At 36.9% G+C, this 27,271-nt stretch overlaps 2 protein-coding genes across 3 annotated transcripts in view; one reads left to right on the plus strand and one right to left on the minus strand.

Annotated features, from left to right (window-relative positions):
- Positions 1-74: 74 nt before the first annotated feature.
- Positions 75-3,716, plus strand: Roe1 (grpE protein homolog, mitochondrial Roe1). Its single transcript, XM_071592806.1, has 6 exons — positions 75-217; positions 416-611; positions 698-811; positions 3,238-3,357; positions 3,439-3,522; positions 3,603-3,716. Exons 1-6 carry the CDS (start codon positions 129-131, stop codon positions 3,711-3,713), a joined length of 714 nt encoding a protein of 237 aa, XP_071448907.1. The 5' UTR covers positions 75-128; the 3' UTR covers positions 3,714-3,716.
- A 426-nt stretch (positions 3,717-4,142) lies between these two features.
- Positions 4,143-27,271, minus strand: part of Dhx15 (DEAH-box helicase 15) — a 30,387-nt gene continuing 7,258 nt past the window's right edge. For both annotated transcript variants that reach the window (XM_071592805.1, XM_071592804.1), the window contains exons 8-15: positions 25,385-25,639; positions 23,697-23,809; positions 21,320-21,465; positions 21,026-21,217; positions 18,180-18,302; positions 12,100-12,290; positions 9,168-9,330; positions 4,143-5,141 (exon numbers count right to left, since the gene is read on the minus strand). In XM_071592805.1, coding sequence (XP_071448906.1) covers positions 5,014-5,141; positions 9,168-9,330; positions 12,100-12,290; positions 18,180-18,302; positions 21,026-21,217; positions 21,320-21,465; positions 23,697-23,809; positions 25,385-25,639 — 1,311 coding nt within the window. In that variant the 3' untranslated portion in view covers positions 4,143-5,013. The remainder of the gene's footprint in view (positions 5,142-9,167; positions 9,331-12,099; positions 12,291-18,179; positions 18,303-21,025; positions 21,218-21,319; positions 21,466-23,696; positions 23,810-25,384; positions 25,640-27,271) is intronic.

Consider the following 27,271-nt stretch of genomic DNA (forward strand, 5'->3'; position numbering starts at 1 on the left):
TCAATTTAGTTTTCACTATTTTCATCTTTCAATTCTTTTTCAGCAAAAACGAAGCGTATTGCCGGTATTACTCGTTGATAAGAGCTGAATGGTTTCGTGTGTTGTGAGATCAGTTCGTCGGTTTCGTCATGGCTCTACGAAGTCTTCAACTTTGTTTACGATTAGGTTTAAACTACCCTAAATGTTCTCCAAGTGTGTGTAGCATTGGAAAGTTTAGGTATGATGTGAATATTCTCTTTTGATCTTTGAAATGAAGATTAGTATGCACCAGATTATGCGAAGTTTTTCATGATGAAATTTAGTAAATTTTTTCAGAAGAAAACATTTACGTATTCACGCGTCGTAGTGTAACTAATGAAGCACGAAAATGGTGTGCTTTTAGTATGCTTAAAGATTGTTATGTATTTTTTTGTAGCTGGCTAAACAAGCAACAGACGTTTACTACGACTCGAACGATAAACCGTGACAATTCCACAGACGCACCCGGAGAGGCATTGAAGAAGGAAGTAGAATCTTCGACTGATTCTGATAGTGAACGCAAATTAAAGCTCGAAATAGAAAAGTTGAATGAAGATATAGAAATAATTACGAAAAAGAGTCGGGAACTGGAGGTATATACTAGTGTTTCCTTCGGGGCCCAATTATCATTCATAATTATGGAAACCGTTGTTTTTAAAAATCTCCTTTTTATTCACAGGATAAATACAAAAGAGCCCTTGCAGACGGAGAGAATCTCAGAAAGAGGCTTACCAAGCAAATTGATGATGCAAAAGTTTTTGGTATTCAGAATTTTTGCAAAGACCTTTTGGAGGTAAATAATTTTAGTATCCTGGTTTAATTTAGTGTATCATTGAATGCAATACAATTAAGTATCAAATGAGGTTGAAATACTGCAGTAGTTATTATGAGGATGTTTACGACCTTCAGTTATGCAGAGAATTCAATAAAGTATATAGGAAGATAAAAACTGCAGGGATCCTGTAGTAGGACGAATGCAGTGTAATAACGATTTAACGTAGTCATTGTAGATAAAATAATGTGAAAATTATGTTATTGTTTAAGCAAGTGAAAGGTGGATTCGAATTAGTGAAGTTTGAGATGGCACTTAAAATTGTAAAAAAATGCTTGACTCGTTAAACTATCCATTGTATTCAGGAATTCAGTCGAGGAAATCCCAACCCTAAAATATGTGGATGAATGTTGACATTAATAAGAAATACGAAAGTAAAGAATCCAAGATGACTCATGCACTTGGATGTAAATGAGAAAGGTCCTACAAACTCCATATTCATACAAGCTAATGTGTTCAGGGAAAATTCGTGGGCAAAATTGTATTAGGATTCAATCTTCACAAAGATCTTTATAGTTACCGTGAAATGTTGCCTCTACTAAATCTTCCCTCATTGCATAAACGTAGAAAAGTTAATAACATGGCTTTTTCTCTATAAATAACTGCATAACAAGATTGATTCCTTATAACTCCCAAGTGCAATATCTTTCCGAGTATTTTCACATAACACAAGGTATGAGGCACTTTAAAAAAAGATATCATGCACAAAATTACACTTACTACTCGCCTGTAAGCCAGATTATGAGAGTTGCCAATAGTTATGATTATATTGACCTATTTTCCATTTCACCAGGATCCCTTAAAAAATGGAATTAAAAATATCTGATGAATTTTAGAATGCTAATTATTGCTGTGTGGATGTCTGTACATGTCATTAAGTTGTTCCTAATGCCCATTGGTCACATTTTTCGAATTGATGCCACTAAGTCTAGTTAATAACTACTACTAACATCATCATTTTGTGTCATCATCTGGCCTGTAACAAATACTATATTTATAATATTTTGTCTACATACATTTATCTAACTAGGTATGTTTGCGTGCCTGTAAACCATCTGAAATGTCTTTCATGCATTGCAAATCAAAATTCTTCTTTGATTCTAAATTATATTTTAATTATCAATAATGAGTATGTAACTTTATGTAATTTGTACCCGTATGTAAATGCTTTTTATAATTGTGGAACTAACCTTTCATTTTGTAAAAGGGTTATTCCCATAAATAAATATATAAATCTAAAGGTAACTCAAAAATGAGATCAGGATTTCATTCTACAGTAGTGGAAAAAATCTTTGCCAGACAAGTGAGTTTTGGTCCTTTGCAAAGTGTGATGGTACAATTTGGCAAATAGTCAGTGATAATGGGCTAAGAATGACATTTTTAAACAATTGGTTGTGTCAAAATGTGGTAGGGTAGGGTGAGTTATAAGGTGGGAATGGCAAAAGCCAAATTGATCTTCACTCATTTCACAAATCATGCACTGAGCCAAACAACATGCTCATAAGCCACCCACTTGCTGTCTACTCCATTCTCTGCATCACCAATCTGTAAATTGGCATTCAATCTAAAGAGAACAGAGATCCCTCTTCGGATGAATTGGGAACAAATGTGGCAAGAAAGCTTCAGCAGCATGTAGGACAGAAATGCTGCATAGCTGTCCAGTTGCCATTGCCTGTTTTAGAAATAACAACAGTTTCTCTAGAATTCCTGTACCATTTGCTATTCTCAGTGGTTATTGGAGTGAAATGGTTATTCCCGTGTAGACCAGTTAATGTCGTCACATCTCCCTTTTATGTCATCTGCATTGTTACACTTTCCTGTCAAAATGGCTGTGCATCTTGATGTTACATATTTCTATCAAAATTTTAAGTTAGTGCCCTTTGAAAGTGGTTAGGTGCTTTAAACTCATTGTGGTTATACCTCCCAGCCTAACTCTTTGGAAGAATTTTGATTAGAAGTAGTTCTCTTACCTCTCATAGTAAAATGAACATTTTTTTCTGTTAAGGAGTTCAGATTAAATTCCCCCAAGATACATGGACAGAAAATTCACTGGCGCATGAAAAGTACAATTAGCATGGTTATCTGAAATTCCTGGTTTATTTTATCTCCTATGCTGACAAACTTTTTAGTACTAATGTTCTTCAGATCAAAATGAAGTTGAATTGGATTTCAAGATTGAAATCAGCTTTCAGCATCTTAACAAGTACAGAAAATGAAGATTTTTCGGAATCATCTCATCCCTTGTAGGAGTGAAATTCCCTCTTGTCCATAGGAAGAAAGCAGACTCCTTCACATCATTCTTCATTCAAAGTTCATGAATTTCCTCATGTTCAATCCAACATGATTCATTCAGAAACTTGGTTGAAAACAAAGCTTCTTTTCATTAGGTGGCTGACATTCTTGCCAAGGCAACCGAGAGTGTTCCCAAAGAAGAGGTCAGTGATAGTAATCCACATTTAAAAAGTCTCTATGAAGGGTTGGTCATGACAGAGCTGCAGCTACAAAAGGTGAGTCTTGCAGTAAGTGTGTTGTAACCTAACAGCCAGCAATCATTTTTACCCACTGATAACTGGTTTTCTTTTTAAAAGGTCTTCAAGAAACATGGTCTTGTCCCAATGAACCCAATGGAGGAGAAATTTGATCCAAATCTACATGAAGCACTTTTCCAACAGGTTGGTTCTTCATGATTATTGAATGAATCTACAAATGTATGTGGGGACAAATCTTAACAAATATTTTTCCTACTTTGCAGGAAGTCCAGGGAAAGTCAGCAGGCACAATTGTGGTTGTCTCCAAAATAGGTTATAAGTTGCACGAACGAGTTATAAGACCAGCTCTCGTAGGCGTAGCCAAGGGTCCATGAGGACCACAGGCACTGAAAAGAGGGCTCACAACTGCTAATTGCAAGCACTTCAATAGATATTAAATAAGTAGCTAATAAGGAAGTACCTGGGAGGACTTCATTGACAGTCTATCAATTATTTTTTTCTGCTCGTTTACTTCACAATGTACAGTTGTAAGATACCATTCTACCATTCCTTTTTTTACATTAGTTAACATTTGATTTTATCCAGTATGTACACATGGACATATCAAGAAGGCAGAGTGAACAATTTGGCTGTCCAGAGTTGCTTTTGTACCTTGCAGCTCCCTTACTTCATGTGTTGCATAATGCTGGTGTGACTTAGAAATTATATTAACTTAATTAAATTAATATTATTACTTGATGCTCAAGTCACATTCAGAGTTGTTTAAAATCTTACTGTAAATTGAAAGTAAATAGAACTTTATTATTAAAAAAGTCAACTTCATTTCTTTGCATGCCTGGCATGTGTACACAAGGTCAATTCAAAGCAAATTACATATTCCTAAAAATTGACATTTTCAGTTAAAGGATTTGCTACCCCTTAAGCTCATTTGTCAATATATCACAACAAGTGCATTCAGTTTTGGCAGCCATATGGGCAGATGACATATTTCTTTTGAACCCGTAGTTTGGAAATATCCTCTAAGTTATTCGACTACAACCCACACAAACCGAATTTATACTTTCTGCAAATACAATGAACGATCTTAATGCAAATTCCAAAGCAATGCCTCAACTTCCACACTGAGGCTACCTTCAAAAAGATTTCATGGTGAGGCAAAATTTGTATGTGAATGAGATCTAACAGAAGGGCTCTAAACCAGGACATCACAATATAAAGAGCCTAGATACAAAATAACTGCAATAATGGATAACTGTTGGTCACTAAAAAAATAAGAATGTTATAATAAACAGAATCAAAGTTTTTTCCAGGTATTGTGGTCATGGTGTGCCAAAAACACATGTACATGCGCACAAAAACCCCTCCCACCACCTTTTTATTCATTCCACTTCTCCCCTCTCAACCCCACCATCTTCTGACCACACGCAACAAACATTCACACACACATATACACACACGGAAGGCTCGCCCTTCTTCCTATCCCCTTAACAACTCTTGCGCCCCTATGTGCCCTCCATCAGCAAATTGATCCCAGGCAGAAGTACTATCATTTACGGCTGGTGGGGAGGAAGGGAAAGTTCACCATCCATATTCTCTTTCTAAGTGTCGCAGAGATGGAGAGGCAAAGGGCCCACATGAGTTCAGAAGCAAACTGATTGTTGTTTCATCACAGAATCAGAAGCCTTCCTTGTACTGGCGAGACTCCATTTTTGCCTGCAGGAGTTCCAGCTGCCTCTTAGCCTCGCACTGTGGAAAGTTGGCCATGTCGTAGTACTGGGGGGCTATCTTTATTAACCATTCGGCTGAAAAAAAGGCAAGAAGGCCATATCAATAGAAGGAATGGAAAAATGTTTAATATCAAACTTTGAATGCCTTTAGTCACAAACAAAAAGTCCCAATTAGGTAACAAATAACCATCACAACAATCATCTGCCTGAAATAGAGAGCCCTTCAGGAATATCAGTTCAAGACTGCAACCTTCCACTTACTGCAATTATAGCAAACCACTCCTCAAGTCAACGGGGTAAACACTATGTCAACACATGATAATATCATTGGAATTTTTCCCAGGGTTCTAGCTGATAAGTTTGTTTCAGTGTAAGAAACCATTACCCTTGAAGACACTTGTATCAAATTTAACACTGGAAAACATTTTTGCAGATGCCAATTCAACACGTAAATAATGACAAAAAGCTTGCTTGTTGCATTAGAATTCAGTCACTAATACAGTACTATGTTTCTAAGGCTTCTATGGGCTTCTTTACTGGTCCTTGTTTTCCAATGCTCCATGCCTCTGGCCTGTTGAGTGCCATGCCCCATATGAACATTGTGAAGAACTGCTTCCTTGTTCATAACCTCGGGGAGCAGAGGAGCTGCCTTTCTTCATGAATGGCTTCTTAGCTTGACCTATTCTTCAGGTGAAGTTGGTTGAGCTGCTTCTATTCCAAGTTATACTATTGCCCAGGTAGAATGCCCAGGCAATTTCCTCTATCTTTCCTTCCTTTTTTCAGCAGATTACCTCAATGCGTGAAATATCAGGCTCAATGTTCGGTGTTCTTCGCATTTATCTGTTCTCGGTCTTCTTGACATTACAATCATCACACATTTCGAAGTCCCCTCCAAGGTTTCTGCTGTCGTTGCTATCTTTGATTATTCCAATGTAGGTACCCTTCAACATGGCCCAGAGTGCCTTGTCATTTCTCCATTTAGTTAGATAACTCCTGGTGCCTAGTGGTCCACCACCACTCTGTCGAATTCAGCCCTCAGTATCTCCAGGCCATTTGTCTTTTTCTATCACAACATCTTCACTAAGTTACCTTTAAGTGGTTTTGGACCCTTGGTAGAGTTCTTCGAAGTATACTTCCATCTTATCCCAATGTCTTCATCTTCTATTAGTATATTTCCATTTGCATCTCAAATGTTATTAATTTTGTTTTTTCTCAGAATGTTTCTCGCCAGTTGATTAGACGGAATCTCTTGCTGGTTCCCTTATTTATGCTGGTTGTCATTCATTTCCTCACAGCAGCTTCCTATCTACTCTTCCTGGACCTTCTTGTACTCTTGTTTAACTTGGTAAGGCAAGTTCTTATTAAGAGTCCCTTCAGCTTCATTTCTTGGATTCTTATATTTTCTTCTTGCCTCTAGGTCTTTTTTGAGCTGTTGTCCATATCCACTTAGATTTCTGTTCATCAGCTACTTCAATTACTACATTCTTTATGTCCTTCCATTTTTCTTATCATTTGTTCTTTCTATTTTACAGTAGTTGGTTGCCGTGAACTTTCTCCTCCACGATTTCTCACTTCCTTCTTCTTGGACCATAGCTGGCTGCCCCTAACCACCAGGTTATCGATCACTATTTATTTATGCACCATGGTAGCTGTTAACTGGGGTCTTGTACCTTTCTCTGAATAGGATACCTATTTAGTATCTCAGCAATGTCCCCCAGCATCGACAATGCGTATCTTCTCCAATTTTGTTCAAGGGGGTGTTTGCCACTACCATATTTTCTTGCTAGAATATTCTATCGATCTCTCTTCCACAGTATTTTTTTCCCCCAATCTAATCCATCCCATGCTGCTTCCCTCGTGGCCCTCTCTTCTAATCTCCCATCACAATTAGGTTCTTCCCTGTTACTGCTCCCGGAACATTTTCCAGTAGTTTATATAATTCCAAGTATTTTTTCGTCTGAATGGCTAGACGTGGCATATATATTTACCATATCTACATGTCAGTAGGTTCTCTCTTTAAAATGCAGCCATTTCAGAGTTAGTACATTAGTAGATGACTCGGTTAAAGTTGCCGCCACAGCATCTTGCACAGTCTCTCTGAATTTCTCTCTTAAACTTTTATTATTAGAATCCTCTCGTTATATTCCCAGTATGATTAAACTCTTCTCGCCTAATCCTCTCCAGTGTGATATCTTTAGCTCAATTTTTTAAATATTTCCTGTGAAACACCTTGTTACTGAATTGCATAGCTCTTTGAAGAAAATTTTCAATACAATTCAGGACTTTTCAGTCAAACTGCACTAAAAACTTATCTTGAAGTTTTGACTGATTCACCAGGCAATGCATATGCATTTTTGTGATTAGTAGTTCAGAGGACTTTTGAGTTTACATCACTTGTTACAACTGTTCCACCTACATCATTAAAACATACATTTTGCATTAGGAAATAACAAACCACAAGATGATAAGGTTACATCATGTAGAACCAAACTCCATAGAATATGGTCACAAATAAGCCGCGTGACTATGAGGCAATAGTGTCTGTTTTGGAAATAAATTGATTACAAAAGTAGAGTAAATGAAGAGCTGAGGATAGGTGACGTTAAAAATGGCTATGGGATAAATACTCAAGATCAAATGGCTAGATAAAAAGCAAAGCGAGGAAGTATACAGAAAGTTAAAAGGCACTGACAAGATTCAGATGGAGTCAGCTATAACAATTTAATGCACAATGGATTAGTTATGAGCATACAAGAAGGAAAAACAGATCAATACCAAAGAAAGACCGAGGGACTAATAGGAATATATGTTTAAGGAAGCGAAAAGAGAAAACTAATTTTATAATGCTAATACATGCATGTATTAACTAATAAATAGTTATCTGAATCCAAGTAAATAGAGAACCTATCAGCCAATTTCCTTTAACTTTCATCAAAAGTCATTATTAAACAGTAAAAAAGATTATATTTACTTTAAATATCTAAATAAACATACTACTATTTTCTATAAACAAAACTACTATCAACCTCAGGGTTTGCAGATGAAGTTACATTTAAATTCTTGACACAATTTTTAATTCCTAAAAAGTTCACCTCTCATGGAGGTATGGGCTGGATTTTCCTGGTCATATATGTATTTTTTGAGTCCCCTGGCAATAAATAACTCATGAAACTAACACTTAATTTATGAAACCCGATTTCCATGGAGAAAAATTTAATGGAAATTTGCTAACTGGAGAATAATTTAACCCTGGAAAGATCCAGTTGGCAACATACGTCATATCTCTGAGCAATGCTGCATCAAATTACTTTATTCAGTGACTGACCATGGAAACAAAGAAGTCCCAACCATTAAAAGCCTTTAACAGTTTCTACTCTTTACAGCTATGTGAGCAATAGTTTCAACTAGTCGGATAGTAGACAGTTCATGAGAATTCAGTCAATCTTGAACCTCCCACCTTTTCATCTTGAGTTCTATTAGTGAAACATACAAATTGGTGTCTTTTTCATTCCCAATCACAGAGCATTATTTAACTATCATGAAAGAGAGAAAAAAAAGGGAAGTTCATATAGTGACTAAATTTTCATTTCCCATTGCAAATCCATAGGGCTCAGAAACAATGTGATGGCATACATGCAAAGTACTCCGGTTGACTTCGCGCTGAACATGATAATCGCAACAAAAAATGGGTCTCAAATTGTGTGATAGCGTCAATTTTCTTCAGTTGCTCCTTTTGCAAATTTTCTGATATTAAAGCCACGCATGAAATTTATTAGAAAAGTTTGGGGAGAAAAGTCAAATTGATTGGAGCATAAACCTTTCAGAAAATTGTTACTCCTGCCACAGGAGAGTCTGCACTTAACCATTGTTTAAACTAAGATAATAATAATGGCTAATGACAGATTTAAATTAGTGAAATTATAGTATTCAGATTAAACAAGCCATTTTTTTTCGTGAAATATATGACCTTTCCCACCAAAGGAGAATATTTATTACTTTTTCATAACTTATGAACCACAAATGGCAAAAAGAAAGGGAGATGTATTACATAAACAAGACAAAATTTGACACTTGACTTCCACCTGTCCATTTGCAACTTACGTTTTATGTCCGTTACAGTTCGGATGTAATTCTTGGTGGTCAGCACAAACTCATTGTAAATGACCCATTCAGGTTTGTGGTCAAGACATGTTGATGGATGGAGCTGAACAACCTGGTTGTCTTTGATTGTGAGGTAATGCCCCGTCCGCTCTAGGTGGGCTACCTGTTTGGAAACAAAGGGAGAGGTGATTTGCTTTTCAGCCAAAAGAGGTATCTCCACTCCCACCACTTCTCATGACACAAAAGTGTTCAGCGCAGCGAAGAGAGCAGGGTGCAGTCAACATACAGCCCAAAGAGTGCATTGATGATCTAGCTCAATCTAGTCTATCAATGCAGCCTGCCTAGGGCTTTCAGGGTGGTGAAGAGTTTTGAATCTAGGGACTGATATGATTAAACGGAAAGGCATAAGTACATACAAATAAATCACCCAATGAAATTATGAAAAGTAAATGTTTTCTTACTGCTAAAGCCACAGAAGTCTCAGCCCAATCCACTATAATCTTTGAAAGCAATTATGCAGCCACAAGCAGTGCGCTAAAGAGACATTGGCTACCACTGTTGCATAGAAGGTCACAAAATTGGGGGTGCTTAACACCACATCATTCACATATTAAGACCCAATTGCACAAAAACACCAATTTGCTTTCCTAATGCTCGTGCATTTTTCTCTAGAACACTGACAGAAATGCACATTTTTTACTCAAAGAGAAGGCAAAATATCTATGTGGGCATTAATGAAAATACTCTTCAGTTATCTCAAAAGAAAAAATTGTTTACAGTCTAATACCTTTCCTTCATTATTTTGTGGATTAAAAATTTGTTCTTTGCATGTGCTGGTGAATGATGTAGAATGGAACCTCGTTTAATGAACACCTCCGATAGTGAATACTTCTAAGAGCGAGCAAAAATATTCTTTTTAAATGTCTCGCTTAACAAGTGATGAGGAGAGGGGAAGGGATTCCTGGAATAATTGCAAGCCTGTTACTTCAGTTTATGTTTAGCTCTTGTTCCGTTAGCATCTTAAGAGTCACTAGCGATCACACATTTTTTCAAACTTTTGTTAAGACAAATAACTCATCATTTTTCGTGTGAAGTTTAATAACATTTTGTGCATAGTTTTAAAAATCTCCCTGAAGAAAAAGACAAGACAGGCATGAAAGAATAAAAAATAACCTTATAAATGAAAACTCAAATCATTTAAAAATAAAACAAGGTGTGGGTAAAGGCTGATCTTGCCTGCCCATCAACAATTGGTCAACATAAATTTGCACCATCTTCAAGAACAAGGACAAAATCAAGGAGATAAGTACTTCAAAGGGCATGACAAGAATGTTTACATATTGTTTATGTATTCTCAATGATGTTGACAGGTTGCTTATCATATGGATAAATGAAAACCATTGCAAGGTGACACTTTTCAGAGAACACCATATGTGAGAGGGGGAAAGTGAGTTTCAATGATCTCGTTAAGAAAATACCAAGATCATCAATGGCTGAAGATCAAGTATTTAAGGGAAGCTGTGTGTGGTTTGGGAAGTTAAAGATAAGAACTGGAATCAGTGGTATTTATGAAGCAAGGAGCTCTGGCACAAATGTAACAGAGAACTTCCTCGGCAACTTCAATAAGCACAAAGATTCTGAGCATTACCTACTGTAGCAGGTTTTTAAATATGAGGAGATGGGTCTCTTCTGGAAGAACATGTGAAATGAACCTATACAACAGCAGAGGAGAATGCACTGCATCATATACTGTGAAGCATCACCCCAATAATGCAGTGGCTAGGCACGGTAAAGTTTATTTTATTATAATGCTGTGTTGCAATTTCACAAAATTTTGAAGCTTCAGCAAAACAAGACAGCTTTCTACTAAAAAATAATTAGGAATATGCCATTAACAATACATGAATTATTTCGATTTTTTTGTTTTTACAAATCAAGTTTACACTCCAGGTTGGTTAATTCCAAAATATAAGAAAAGATGAAGATGATCCCCAATCCAAAACAGTGCATACATTATTTTCTTTGAATAAAGCTTCTTTATTTTTTATGGCATGGTACACATTTCAAATTAGTTCATATAAGAAAAATTGTTTTGCATTATGGGAAGGATTGTAGAATGATAGTCGTTGTGAGAGGTTTCACTGTAAATAAAACGTCAAATCAAGGGTTTTGTGAAATAGAAGTCTAGGGTAAACATCAGAAAATATAACATGTAGAAATTTGTGTGAAATGTAGCTTATTTCACACAAATTTAAAAAAATCATGAATACAATAAAATAATGATTGAGATTATGAGCGAAATGAGGTTTATAATAAGTTAAAATCGAAGATAAAATTCCATAATTTCAACATGTTGGTATTTTCATTAATCCATTACTTTATCAACCCACATGAAGACATGACCAATTTCTAGTCAATAAATAGTAGAATAATTCGTCAGTATTTTCCTAGTTCCTAGTATCCTTTTTATCTAATTGATTTAATGCACAAAGTAACTACTATACTATCATGAAATGCAGAGAAATGAACAAATGAGTATTCATAAATTGCCTTTGATAATAATGAGCTAGTATAAAAATTACGATTTTTAGGGGTTGTGAACACCTCTTACACTGAGATTCCAAAGTATCTTTATTATAATTTCAAATGAGTCTTATACAGAATTTTAAATTTCCTATACGAGTAACTATGAACTCAAAATGTTTACTAACCTTGGGTAACATTTACAGTGTTTCTTTCACTTTGCCTGTATACCAGGGTGGTTTTAGTAATCTGTTCATACTCGTGTCCACATCCATCTACCTCTGGACAAATGGAAGCCTTGACCAGAACCATTAAGGCCTTTAGCATATACAACCTTCATATCATATGTAAATGAATTTCCTTCTTAGGAGGCACCACCAAATCAATGATAAACAACCATGTGACGTACCTGCATGAAGAATCCACCCACCAGGGCTTTTCGTATATTTATATAGTAATCTTTAGAATTGAAGTCTGTAGATGTCCTCTTCAGGTTAAACCGATCCATAATTCGGGAAAGTTGCTGCCTCACATTATCTCCAGATTTGAGAGAACGATAATTGACAAAGTTGTCATAGCACCATTGGGGATCCTCCATATCTGCAATATTAATGCCAGCCAATTACAACCTTTCACAGATTAATGTGGGTAGCAACATAGATCTACCCAAGAATTAACATTAAACACTTATACATATGAGGGTAATCCCAGAAGTACCCAACCCAACAAAGAAAACACAAAAATTTTGGAAAAAATTTATTTATTTTTCAACATAATCTCCTTTCAGCTCTATACACTCCCAGCGATGTTCAACAAGTTCAACACCCTTTTACATTAAGAACTGTTTTGCTCCTCCAAATAGCCATTAACTGCCAACATCACTTCTTCAAGGCTGGAAAATCTTTGACCACCGAGCCATTTTTTCAAGTTTGCAAACAAAATAATCCGAGGGGGCTAAATATGGCAAATAGGGTGCATGAGGTAGGAATTCAAACTTTACTTCATGAGTTTCGGCCATTTACATAACGGATTTGTGAGCTGGTGCATTTTTTTGATGAAACAACACTTTCTTCTCTGTCAAATGCAGCCGCTTTTGCTTGATTTTTTGGATCAAACGTTGCAATAACTTCACATAATACTCGGTAATAGTAGATGGTTTTTCTTTTTTCAAGATAGCTGATGAAAATTATCCCATGCGCATCCCAAAAAACTGAATTCATGACCTTGCCGGCAGATGAAACAGTCTTCGTCTTCTTTGGAGCCGGTTCTCCCTATTGAATCCATTGTTTTGATTGTTCTTTTGTCTCGGGTGTGAAGTAATGGACCCATGTTTCATCCATGGTTATGAAACAGCCAAAAATTCTGCTTTGCTGCAGTGAAACTTTGCTAAACACTCAATTGAAACATCTTCACGACACAGGTTTTGCTCGAGTGTAAGCAAACTTATCTTGCACACAGATTTTTCATGCCCAAATTTTCTGTTAATATGCGATGTACCGCACTTTTTGAAATGCCTACTATGCCAGCTAGCTTGCTAGATCACTTGCAGTCGACCATCATCCAGTATCACTCGGGGATTTTCTCCACCGTTTCTGGAGTCATCACCTTATTTGGTTAACCAATGCGATGGCTCATCTTGACAGCTCGTACAGCCTCATTTAAACTCTGCTACCCAATATTTTATGGTTGTAATTGTAGGAGCAGACTCACCCAGAGTAGAATCCAGTTAAGCTTTGATATTGGTTGGGCTGAGGCCTTTCAAATGAAAATATTGTATCAGATAATGATGACCAATTTTCTCTATTTTTACAAATTCACTGAAAACGTTCACCATTGATGGCTGCCAAACAAATACTAAACAACATAGCGTCTTCAAACTTGAAATATATGCTTTATAGATTGCATACTTTCTAATACAGTGATATTTTTCAAACAACTACTGCCATCTCAAGGTCAGGTGGGGTACTTCTGGGCCTTCCCATACACATGAAATCCAATGGGTAAGAGGCAAATAATGAACCAAATAGTAGCTAGATACACCAGCAATCAAAATTGAGACAATTGTTTAAATTACCATGAGATGACTGATATTAAGAGAAAAGTAAACAAATCAGACTGGTGAAGGAAATGTGGGAGAAACCTTGATTTCTGGCCCATAGCTAAATCGTCATAAGCAGGTATGAATCAGTTTGTGGACTGGCTGCCTTCGCTTTCCATTCTCTTCTTCTTAGACCACCTCAATTTTTTGCCAATTCCCATTTATCTTCAAAACTGATGAATAAAATCCACCACTTCATCAAAATTAAATATTTGGGGTCCAAATACGTTATGGTTATAGGCACCATTAATGTTTTCACGTAAGATGAAATAGTAAATGAAGTTTCAGCAAAATATATGACTTAAGTACTTGAAATACTACCATATCAGTTGATTTGCCATAATTGGTAAATCCAGAATAGTAAAATAAAGAAAAATTTAATCCATCTCAAAGTACTTAGCCAACAAGTTCCAAAGTCACTAAGCACTTGTGTACAAAGATATTTTCCATAATTCTAAAATCTTGCTATAAAAGAATCATACATTTCTGTAGTACCCAGTTCTATTGTAAAGCCTTTTCAACACAGATAATACATTTGTAAACATATGTCTTGGACCAGAAAGTGCAAAAATGTCCGCCTTCCAGTGATCCACGAACTACGGTCTCAGAAGTGATTCACTGGAAAAAATACCTATTTTTTCTTGCATCAGGCATTGACAATAAGTTGCCATGTAAAGAACTAGTCATGCAAGAGGATACTTTTGAGGGCCAATCATGGAAATTTCTCTCGCAGTGTGGTTTTCAAGCAGCCTAACCATGATGCATAATCCACACCTAAAATAATTTGACCCATTTCCAAAGGGCAAATGAAGATCAATTCTAGCAAATCCTAAAAAACAGTCACCATAACATTCCCAGCTGAAGAAATGGACTCCCTGATGGCAATCCATTACTTTGTTGCAGGCGAATATAGGTTTCAGTCTTCTTATCATGTTTCAATCACAGTAACAAAATGATATCTTAAAGCCTATGTTTTTGATCCAAAGCTACTAAATCATCTCAGAACAAGCCATTTAGTATAGTTTTTGGTCAACTGCTAGCAACCATGGCACCCATCCTGCAGACATATACTTTTCCATGTCCTAATTTTGTTGCAAAGATACCCTTTTGCTCAAGTTGACTATTATGATAAGTATTAGTAATCTTACGCACCTTCACTCTTAAGTCATTCATCAACATGCCATTATAAATTTTATCAATGGATTCTGAAGTCGTGACCCCAATAGAGTGACCAAAATGTTCCAGCACTAGTACTTCGATAGGGCCACTCTGAAAATCTGAAAGCCAATTAAACCATTCCAATTGAAGGTGCAGATAGATTCACCATAGTGTTTAAGTTTCTCTTAAACATCCTAAAGTGATTTACTTTTCATATAATAATGTTTTATCAACACACGAAATTCTCTTTCATTAGTTTTTTGGAAGTTACTCTACTACAGTTACTCTATGCCATATCACGTTCTACAGAAATATTAAATTGAATATGTGCTCTCAGTAGTTTCGACATATTTCAGAATAAATGATGAAAACTATATGGTTCAAGTATAAAATCCAATACTTTGTTCAATGAAGTGTTCCAGTGAGCTTAAAGATTATTACGGGAGGCAATGATTATTACAATGCCGCTAAAGAAATAATAGCGAATCATGCTTCTTCTGCAATGTTGATGACTACTTGTAGTACATATCACATTAGGCAATAGAAAAATTTAAATTTTTCTTGCTGCATTTATTGCTTCATGCTGTAAATTCATTATTATCTTCTTAATTAAACTATGCATTTTCTTCATGTGCTATCTAAGTATTGAGATACTTCCATGCTATAATGCCCCCTAAATCAACAGCAGGGAAGTGAGGTGACAAGAAGAGTTGAAGACAACTTTAAAGAGATTGATTGGCAAGTTTTAGCATTAAAATGTTTAAGTTCCAGTCGCTAAACATGGCAAACGAAGATTTCATTTTGGTCACCAAATTGACCTGTCGTCCACACTACATTCATTGGCTTGCATGATATTACCACTTCCAGATGATATTTAACTACCCTGCTCCTGATAGGTAAACTTTCAATATTTACAAAGGTTACATACAAAAACCATAACCTGTTCAAAATTAAATAAAAATAAGTCATAAATAAGAGTTAAACAAGTGTAATGAGTACTTCTTTAATTTAATGTATGAGGTCTATCCAATAAATACACGAACTGGTGCAACCTGGCGGTCATGACGCGGACCATAACCCCACCCACTAGCGGCACTAGTGCCGGAGACCCAATGAGCCATCTGTGCTTGGTGGATCGCCGAGCTGTGCTTATGGTGCCAGTTATGTTAGTTTCTGTTGTTTGCTTACTGTTGTTTGAAAATGGAAATTGACGAAATCACAGAGGAACGAATCAACATCAAGTTTTTGGTGAAGTGCGGTAAAAGTTATCAAGAAATTTCTGAAATGTTGACAGCTGTTTACAGTGATAATGCTCTATAGAAAACATTCCTTTTCAAGTGGATTAAGCATATTAAAGATGGCCAACAAGATGCCACGGACGATGCAAGGCCGGGATGACCTTCAACCACTTGTGTTGACAACAACATTGATCGTGTGCGGTCCCTTGTCCTTACCGATCTTCGAAAAACTGTCCGAATGATAGCTGATGAACTGAATTTAGGAAAACCAATAGTGCACACTATTTTAACCGAACATGATGGATGGATCCTTCACCATGACAATGCACCTGTACTTTCACCATTGATTGTTAGCTAGTTTCTGGAAAAAAATTCAATCATCATCCTTGATCATCCTCCTTATTCGCCTGCAACTTTTTCCTATTCCCAAATTGAAAAAATGTGATGGGGGGATATCACTGGGAAGATGTGGACACAATAAAGCAAGAAAGGACGAGAAAACTAAAAAGCATAACCGCCGAGGACTTCCAAGGGTGCTTTAAACAGTGGAAAAAAGATGGAATAAGTACAAAGCAACAAATAGAGAACTCTTTGAAGGGGACAAAATCAATGTACGCTAAATTATGCAAATTAAGTTTTTATGGCCTTAGTTCGCATATTTATTGGACAGACCCCTCACACCTACCATTTTTTCCCACATCATTTTCATTATTTCAACAGTGCAACACAGTACCCAAATATATTATACAGCAAGAAATAAAAATTTGAAAGGATGGGGAGTGGATTCCAAAAAATCCAAATTCCACTCCCAGTCCTTCCACCTTTTATTTTTTGGCATTTATAAAATTGAATGTTAGTCAAATAAACCATCAAAAATATTCTGCTAGTTTTTAGTGATTTATTTCAATAAGACTTTCAAAATTCTACACAAAATTTCTGTCGCTACAAAGAACTTTAAAACCTACACAGAACTATTCAAACTTTCGGAGATCACTTGAGTGAACAGAGGTAGCACACCAGAAATGTCACCTTCTCCAGCTATGAAAAGGCATGCCATTCAGAGTGAAATTGTAATTGTATTGGGAGTTGCACTCAGTCAACGTATCTGTTGACTGAGTGCAACTCCCATTGAATTTGCACACCGTTTGTTGCCCCATACAACTTTTCACCTGCACACCTGGAACCCATGCCACCCCTGCCTGTCCAGACACCTGCATGCACATCTGAATGCTCACTTCTCCCCCTTTGATTGCTTCATCGACTATTCCACGACTCGGATCAGTATTCAGTAAAGTCATGGCAGCTACTACTTCAATTATTATGATATCACAAATTACTCAACTACCATTTCCCCGCAAAAGTTACATCCCCACAAATTAATGTTAACAAAATTAAGACTTTTAGGTTTCCCAATGCTCGCTTTCATGATTTCAGAATGAAATTAATTCCATGAGTTAGCTAATCAAAATTTTCCCTCACACTGGACACCAAATGGTCCACAGTTGTCTCAAACAATTGAAATCATTATTAAATCTCTTTACTTTCCTCATTGCTATTGGTTGTTTGACACATGATTTCTTAGAATCGATTCACTTTATAATGAGAACCTATAACTTGGTGATTCCACAGTATTTTATTTAAATGTTTTGATGTTTTACCTCATCATCAGGTCGTCTTCTTTTTCTTTAATGAAGTGCACAATGAGACAATACCAACTGCTGAAAGGGAACTTGAATAGCCCCACGAATGCATGGTGGCTATGGCCTTCAGAATGCTAAATTTAGTTCAAAAACAACCCAAGAATGCATTTATTCTGTTCATTATAATTTGCAAAAAATTAGAGAGAGAGAGGAAGGTTTTCCAAGGTAAGACAATCCTCTTGTCACAGAGAGCAATTGCTTCCCTCATGACCAAGGACTGGACCAATCAAGATTGTCGGAAATACAGTTACGGAGGGAGAGAGAGAACAAACTCTGTGCATGAGCACATACTCACTCTGTTTGAATGCATGGTACACGTTGAGCAGGGTCAGATGGTCTCCGTCGATGTGAGCAAACCTCATCTTGGCGTCGTCCGCAGCCTTCTTGGCCTCATTGGGTCGGACAAAGCACTGTGGGACTAGAAGGTGGATGGGGGAAGGGGAAGGGGGCAGAAGAGGGGGCAGCCCCCTCGGGGTCCCAACCCCCTGTAGGGGGGCCGGGGCCCAGAGGGAGACCCCCACGCCCGCCCACATCCAACCAAAGCCCCGTTTAGTGGACGGACCCAGGGTGGTGGTGGTGGTGGTGGTTGGTGTTTGTTGGTGTTGGTTGTCGTGACTCTAGTGGTGCGTGCATCATCGTCCGAAGCACACAGACACCTCCTGAGGGGGGAGGCACTACCATCCAGTTAGAAAAACAAAGGGACGTGCAACGGCGCTCCCTCCCCCCTCCCATTGGAGGCTCTCCGCACCCACCCCTGCCCTCCCCAAATCTATAAACAACGGAGTGCCCCCAATCCAAAACATGGTTGCTACGCTCCTGGACCCAGGGGCCTTCCCCACTTCCACAGGCACCCTCCTGAGCAGAGAAACCCATCAAAGAGAAGACGGCCACATTCAGGAAAAGGCGACCGGTTGGGAATACAAGTGAACTTTAATTTTCTGAAAATTCAGTTATTACAGTCCATTAGTGTGCTCTGCCACTGGTGCCTGGCTTATCAAACAACTTGTACAGCAGTAAATTTTGTATCACCATGCCAACAGAAACATTTTTCATAGAGGACTTCAAAAGTAAGCAACAAAAAAATTCTGATTCCCATTAGCATTGTAATTAACTTTTGAAGAGGTTTCTTGGCCAACTTCAAACTGTTCCCTGTCATTTTATGGTTCCTGGGCTAGTAGCAACCATGCACAATTTTTGCTTTGCCTCTTAATCACTAATGGGGTAGCAAAAAATCAACAAAGGAACCTGAGAGGCAGTATCACAAATCTAAGTCACAAGCAACCACCAACTGGGGGAATATTATGAATAAAGGTACACGTGTTATGGACTTACTCTCTGTGCATAGAGGAGTCCCACGCCAATCATCAAAACATTGAACCAACTGTCCTAATGATAACAGACAAGAGTGGTCAAAGAACCTATTCATTAGGTTCATTTCATTCATATTAAATTCATATAAAACCTAAGAATGGTGTCCACTAAATTGCTAGTATTTAAATTAATTACTTTTTACTGTTATTCTAAATTATATTCTTTTGTCCCAAACTTTATTCCACTGTGCGAGGGTCTCAGATGTCAGACTGGGGTACGGAATCACCAATTTTTCAAAGTGTTTTAATATGGAGCATTGGAATAGCTCAAACTTTACAGGTTTTGAAAGTTTTCACCAATTTAAAACCTTTCCTTCAATAGAAAGGATGTTTCAGTTGATCACTAAGGAGCACTGAATGACCAAGTACTGCCTACTGTTTGATGGAGTATACTGTCCACTGAATGACCAGGTATTACTATATCGAGCCAAACCATGAAACATGATTTTTCTCGGCAATGTTACTTTTGAAGTGTTTATTACATTTTTTTGAAAAACATTTTTTAATATGATTTCCTCCCCAAATTATCATCGAAAAACCAAAACCCTACAAATGATTTCTCGGCAGAAGAATTCATTCTGTGCCATGTTTTTGTCTTGCGTTCTAGGGTCCACAGTGGTGACTATAATTATGGCAATAGGGGATTTTAGTTTAAGTGATTTCACTAAAATTTAGATGCCTAGTATTGTTAACCATTAGAAGTGAATGGCAATCACGGGGAGACTGATAATTTATTAACTCCATCAAGAGAAGTACACAACCTGGATGTACAACACATGAAAATTGTCAAAGAGAAGGTAAACAAAGGTTGAAAGTGTAACTACATGGATTAATAATCTTCCTGGTGAAGGATAATAGGACATCAGCTGAAGAATCAGTCAAAAATACAAAAACCATATCAGGAGGGAAAAGAATGGAAAATAGATGGGAATGTTGAATGAGAAAAACCAACAGGCGAATTTCTTGACCAACCAAAGGGCAATATCATGTATCATCAAGAGCTACCGGAGAATGCAAGTGCCAACATTAGAAAGAAAATAGAGGGAGGCTGCAGTCGATCCAACGACTGAAAAATTGATGGACATGATTAGCTCAGTTGCCTTTTCAAATCGTGGTCCAAAAATATTCCTTTCCAAATAATACATTTACTTTTGGGAAAAACACTCTTCAATGAACAAGTATTGTGCAATTAGATTATGACATGTGTACTCATGAATATTGCAACGATTATCCATACATATTTAAGCACATGATTGAGTCAAAAGCACCATGGCCTTATTATGAGAAAATGAAATAATGAGGAACTGACCTATTATTGATAAATAATGATGATTTTGTGTTGATTACAAAACTGAAATTATTTGGTACTCCCACAGTGTCATTAATACTTTTAATCTACTCTGAGACCTCATTTCAAGGAAAAAGATCTTTAGAAACTTTAATGGTCCTATTTGTTTTGAAAATATTTTGAGGTAAAGTGAGATGAGTATCACAGTGTTTACCTATCAAAAGCACAATGTTTATCAAAAGATTCCCTGGAACAACATCGTTATTTTTTCTTCATTTTGCCCGAGTCTAATGAATACAACGCACACCACACCCATATAGAAGAGGGTGGATCGCTCTCATTCGTCATTCCATAGCTCTATAAAATTTAGTCAAATCAGTGATCATGGGAAGGGGGGAAATGTGTGACCATATGTGTATGTGCGTGTGTGTGTTTGAGTATACACTTGCTGTTGGGCGTTGAGGGGAGTCAGCACGCACATACCTGAGAGCATGGCCGTTATTGAGAGGATTTCATTGGAGCAGTTATGGTTGCATGACGCAATCAGCATCTTGGCCAGCTGTGGATCAAGTGGGAACTCTGCCATTATTGCCCCCAAGTCGGTCAGGTTGCCATCATCATCAAGGGCAGCTAGGTAGTTGAGCAGCTCAAGCGCCCTCATCAGGGTCTCTGGAGCTGGAGAGGAAAGCAGTACCGAGCATGCCATGGATTAGACATCTGCCTTTCTCAAGAGCGGGTGAGATTGATAGACATTATTTGGGCTATGCCCATACTAACCAGGAGGATCCATGAAATCAAAGTGCACCAGATCATCAATTCCGAGCTTCTTCAACTGTAACACCACTGAACCCAAATTTGACCGCAGAATTTCTGGGTAAGTATTCTCCTGCATCTCTTGTTTGTATGCCTTCTCTGTGTACAGCCTAAACAATTGGAAAAGAAATAAATGTGAGTTTAACACAAAAAAAACCTTAAGAGGATGAAAAGAAAATCCAATGGGTGTACTTTTCATGAAACATCAACTGATCTTCACCCCTTGTGCACAAAGGTCAAATTTAGTCATCAAGATCGTAGTCTTCCGTGGCGTTCAGGATTCGTGGATGTCTCCACGAATCCTGAACGCCACGGAAAATGGAGACATCCACGAATCCTTAGTCATCAAGATTTCAGTACAAAATGTTTACAATCACTATTCTCAATGAACTACAGTAAACTCTTGATTATCCTTGTGGGGATTATTTGTTTAGCAGATTACGCCTGCTATTTTCTCTTTCTTCCAGGTGCCTAAAGACTAAATAAAATAACAATCGTAAAGATGAATAATTACTTTGAAACTTTAACATCCTTTTTTAAAAATACAAGTTTGAAATACATAAACCATAAACACAGTAATCAACCCGAAGGTCGGTTTGGTAGGTGATGGTAGAATTCACCCAGTACTAAGCCCGACGGCGTGTGAAATTCACACATCAGGGTAGGGGGGCCAGTTCCTTTCCCTGTGCAGGTTATGGTTTCCCAGGAAGACCTGGTACCCGAAAAATCACATAGCTTGGGTGGAGCTGCAGGTGCCTAGCCTTCATTAAAAGTTTTTAATTTCTCAAAGTCGTGGTCCATAGAGTTTAATATTTTAATTTAAACATTTTGGTGCCAGTTGCACTTTCCCATTTATCATTTCTCTCACATTATATTCTCCTTAAAGGCAATATGTAAGTTTACTTACTACACAACAAATAAGTATACAATAATATACATTCACTATTTTAATTGGTATTATGTGACAAATATGAATCCATAGCTATACTCCTTTTTTAAAAATTAGTTCTTTACTGATCATTTGTTTTTTCCTGGCTACGATATTGGTATAACTTTCCCAGATAAATATGTGCTGCTATTCAGTTTATGATTGTGTTCTTGTAAAACTGCAATTGCACCCTCATGAAACTGCCTGAAATATAGAAAAAAATGTACTTCCCATTCCCCAATTAATGCAAATTAATCAGAGGGTATGAAAACAGAGAGAGCCTCCTGGTATGTATGCATAAAATGACCATATTTTACACGTATTTCGGTTGTCCGTGATTTGTCATGCACCCATTAGAACAGGGATAATACAGAGAGTTTACAGTCTTTCATTACTGCAGGCATCAAGCAATTCAATGGGAACCACAAAATTTTACACGAATTTTGGGAGAGGTGCACCACAAACTACATTTGCATGAGCCTCCCTATTTTTTCCCTCCTACTTGTAAAAAAAATACTTTCATACATATATTTTCATTTTTTTTTAATTAACTTTCTCATATGATTATAAAAAAATAAATAAAAACAATTTTCTTTTACAATCAGGTGCATTAATTGTGATTGAATATAAATTAAAGCTGAAAATTGTAGAGAGGAAGGTTTCCTAGAGGAAGGCTTATCATAGAGGAAGGTTTCTTACATTCTTGAATACTTCTCGCACTATATCCAGCTTCAGTTTGATTTTCAATGATTCTATTTCTTCTGACAATTTTTATCCACTATTTATCAATATTGAAATAAAATGTGTTAAATCAACAACTGTGGTGTTATTTTAAGCAATTTAAAAAAAATCAATCCCAGAGGACAAACAAAACCATAGCATTTCATGCTGTTCAGATTGTCATACCTCAGCAGAGAACTAGTCGGCTCATCATTTTAGAAACTAATGAACAAACACTATTAATAACCAAATTATTTACAAAAACTAATAAATGAACCAATATTCATCATTTGGAAAGAGTTATGAGTGAAAATTTTGGAAAATACAATGAAAATCTGTTCTTGGACAATGAGATTTTATGTAAATTTCATATTTAGGAAGGTAACTCTGAAGTTTTGATGGACAAATGTACATGGAGAGCTGTCTGGACCATGAAATAATTAAGCAAATTCAAGGATTATGCAAATGTGGGGTTTCACTGCGCTTCTGTATTTACACCTTGACCTCTTGGTTTAAGTGGCACATCAACTTTTGCCCAATGTAATACGCAATGTAACTGAGCTCATCAACCACAGTAAATTAGGCAGAAGGTATGCAGGCCATTGCATTAAAGAGCAAACAAATAGAATGCAGGAAAGGACAAGGACATGGGAGAGAGAAAGAAGGGTGAGGTGGAATTAAATTGTCACTTGCCTGAAACACTTCCCTGGCTTCGTACGCCCAGCACGACCGGCTCTTTGCTGGGCAGAGGCTTTGCTTATTGGAGACACCAATAGCGACTCCACTCGGATGCGTGGATTATACACCTGCAAGAGGAATACCCTTCGGTTGAGACCAACTAAGAAAGGAAACGACTCAATATCAGCCCTGATGGAAGCCTTACCACGCCATTTTAATTATTGCCATTTATCAAGGGAAGGAAAAGGGACTGACTACAATGTGCTCTCTTTGCTGAGAGCTATCATATTAAATAATGAAACTTTGCTGCCAAATTTCAACTTCAGGAAAAAATAAGAAGCTGTTTCTGGCATTACATATTTCAACTAGGCACAAATGAGGGACAACTTTTTCATTTTACATGACCAAGGTTTCGTTGCAAGGCAACACCTGACGACCATGGTTGTGCAAAATAAAAATTCTAGTAGAATCTGCAAAGTTCATCTTCATTTATTTATACACCAAAAAAATGTTTAAAATAAAGACTAAATAGGATAGGTTTGGCCTTGATACTTTCACTAAAAGGCAATTGCAAATCTATGCCTACATCACAATAAACAAATAAAACAACAAACAATACAACAAATGGTAATGATTACTTTTTTCTACCTGAGTTGTACCTGCAACCTACTTTAGCCAATTCCCCATTCATCACAGTAGACAAAGATGACAATAGATAAAAAATAGCAAATGTTTCCTTTGGCAGTAAAGTTTGTACCTTCTCTTTTCTCTCCGCTGTCAACACACCTCAGATGGCAGACCATTAAAAACTTCACTATTTTTACTTTCTTTTTTGTTTAAGAGGTAACAATCTGATTAGTCAGCATTAATAGAACCAAATGGATCAAACTTTTTTTAAAAGAATACAGAGAGCGAAATAATCATACGTCCATTTGCTTACCTGTGGCTCCTTCCTTATTGGAACATAAAATAAGTTATGATTTCATCATGTTTCACAAAATCAAAAAAAAAAAGATTAAGGGAGCAACTTCATGGAAATGCACTTTTCAAGTACCTGTGGGGTCTACAAATAAATAATATAAGGTATCAAGTTCTCAAGCCTGAAATAAGATATTGTACACATAAGAAAGAATGAAGACGCCCGAGTCATTTCATTCTTATTTGTTGTTAAGAACCATTGATTGGTTTCCAGGAACCATTGTGTGGTGGAACTATGTTCTATTCTGATTTTTTTGATTTTGAGATGGAAGAAGAAGACATTAGCATCATCAGTCAGATGAAAAAACTCCAAACTTATAACAATACTTATTTTAGCATACAATTTCAAATCAAGGGGATGATGTTTTCATCAGTGTAGTGTCATTCTTAACAATAAATAATTAGTGTCACACGTTTTACAAGCCAAACATTACTGCCCAAAGGGGATATTGGCAAAAATATACATGGGAGGCTTCACCTTTACATGTTGCTTTGACCAACACATCTCCTGTAACTTGGAGATCATTAATACTCTCCAAATAATTTCTGTATTTTCAGGCTGGCATTAAGCTGCTTCCCCATAAGCATCGCCCAGGTCACAACACTTACAAACTAAATAAATTTGGCAATTTTGCAAAAAAAATTCACTCTTACCACCCCAAAAACCAATCAAAGCATATGCCATGAAGACATTTCTCTGCAAGGGGTGATATGCTAGAACAAACCTTTTGCTTGGCAAACCCAGGGTCAATGACAAACACCACACCATCAATAGTCAGCGATGTTTCTGCAATGTTTGTAGAGACGACCACCTTTCTCCCGATGCCACCATTTGGCTTGTTGGGCGGAGGTGGCTCGAAAATCCGTTGCTGGAGGTTGGGGGGTAGCGTGGAGTAGAGCGGGATGCACTTCAGCTCTCCCACTTCAGGGCCTAGGTTGTCTACCTCTCGCTTTATTCGCTTACATGCCTCCTCTATTTCCTGTGAACACACACAAGTACACTCTTATCCTCAACATCTACTCCACACACACAAGCACCAGCGCCAAAGATGATGCCGAACAGCCCTCATCAGAGACAGGCCAGCTCTAAGAATTAGCACTGTATGTTATGCATACTTACAAGATTTTTTCTAAATTGACATTTAAATATTCAGAAAAGGTCTTCCACAAGGCATTTATTCACACGGCTCTCCATACAAAATTAATTTTTAGAGAATGATAAGATTTATATTGCATTAGGGAAACAATACAATCACATATTCCACAGCATTTAGGTAATATGTATATTCACAAAGTGGATGAGTCAAAAGTAAAATCCTAATAGGATCTTCCGCTACACCAAGAATATTAAACAATTAAGACAATATAACACAGTTATCAAACATATCACCAGATAAATGTAATTGCTATCAACTTTCTATTATCATTTTCTAGACTAATTTTTCAGTATAATTGAACACTTGATGTTAAAAAATGCAGTTGAAAGAAGAGACATATGTTTATTGCAAAATTTCCACAAGATACTTCTTTTTACCAAAGGAGTTTTCTTAATGTTTTCAATGAATATTTCTGGATTACTCCCTATTAAATGGCATCTGAAGTGTCTTTCCAAAAGTGATCACCTACTTGAATATGTTTACTATAAACACAATTGCTGGTATAGTTATTTGTGATATGATATACTTTTATGCCACAACCATCGGACTTACTTCGTCAAATCAAATGCCATTCTTTAGACCACAAAAATTATGAACAAACTTGTTAATAAATACATGGAATTCAACAATTTTTGCCATGGAGAAGTGTTCAAGACTTTCCTTACATTCTTGCATAGAGCAGATGATTACAAAGGCTAACCAGCAAGAGCCGTTTTTTAAATAATGTAATGTGGAAATGCCAAAATAAGTACTTAGAAAATAAACAGATAAGGCCTTCTATTAATTTTAAATTACCTAAAACTACTCCTGATTAATTGTATTGGCTACTTACTGACAGTATCATATCTAACAAATTTGTTAAAGTTTCTAAGAATTGGAAGCGTCACACTTCATCTCCCATGTGTTCTATTAGTCAATTACTTTCTCAACACCAATACACCTTTGCTCAAATAACAAAGTTATCACCTATGATGAACATTAAATATTATTTGTAAGTACTCCCAAAAGGTTGGGCCAATCGAAACCCATTTTATCAATACACTTAACAGCAATCTGAGAAACATTAATGTATACTGTATCTGCCCGAATACAAAATTACTAATATTTTTGGAAAACAGGTGTGTTTTACGATTTTATGCTAGAAATGTTCCAGATACGCAAGATCCGGCTACAGGGATCCAGGAGTGCTTCATTTCATCTTTCCATCTCCTCCCAGTGAGGCTAATACTGCCTGAACTTCAATCCCCCCCTGTCATCCCATGAAACTTGCCTGAGAGCCAGTTCATAACTCACAGTTCAAATTAAATTAACATGCAATTTAAAAGAGCAAAGTTGAGATGCCATTTCTAATGTACCTTAATGTTCTGTCATTTGAGCAATTTGAAATAATTGATTTCAATGGCATACATTGGCCTTTGCTGCATCTATTGAAGCCTTTCTCATTTTAAGCATCTA

This window comes from Hetaerina americana, unplaced genomic scaffold, assembly GCF_022747635.1.
Source record: "Hetaerina americana unplaced genomic scaffold, ioHetAmer1.1.p SCAF_5, whole genome shotgun sequence".
NCBI lineage: Eukaryota > Metazoa > Arthropoda > Insecta > Odonata > Calopterygidae > Hetaerina > Hetaerina americana.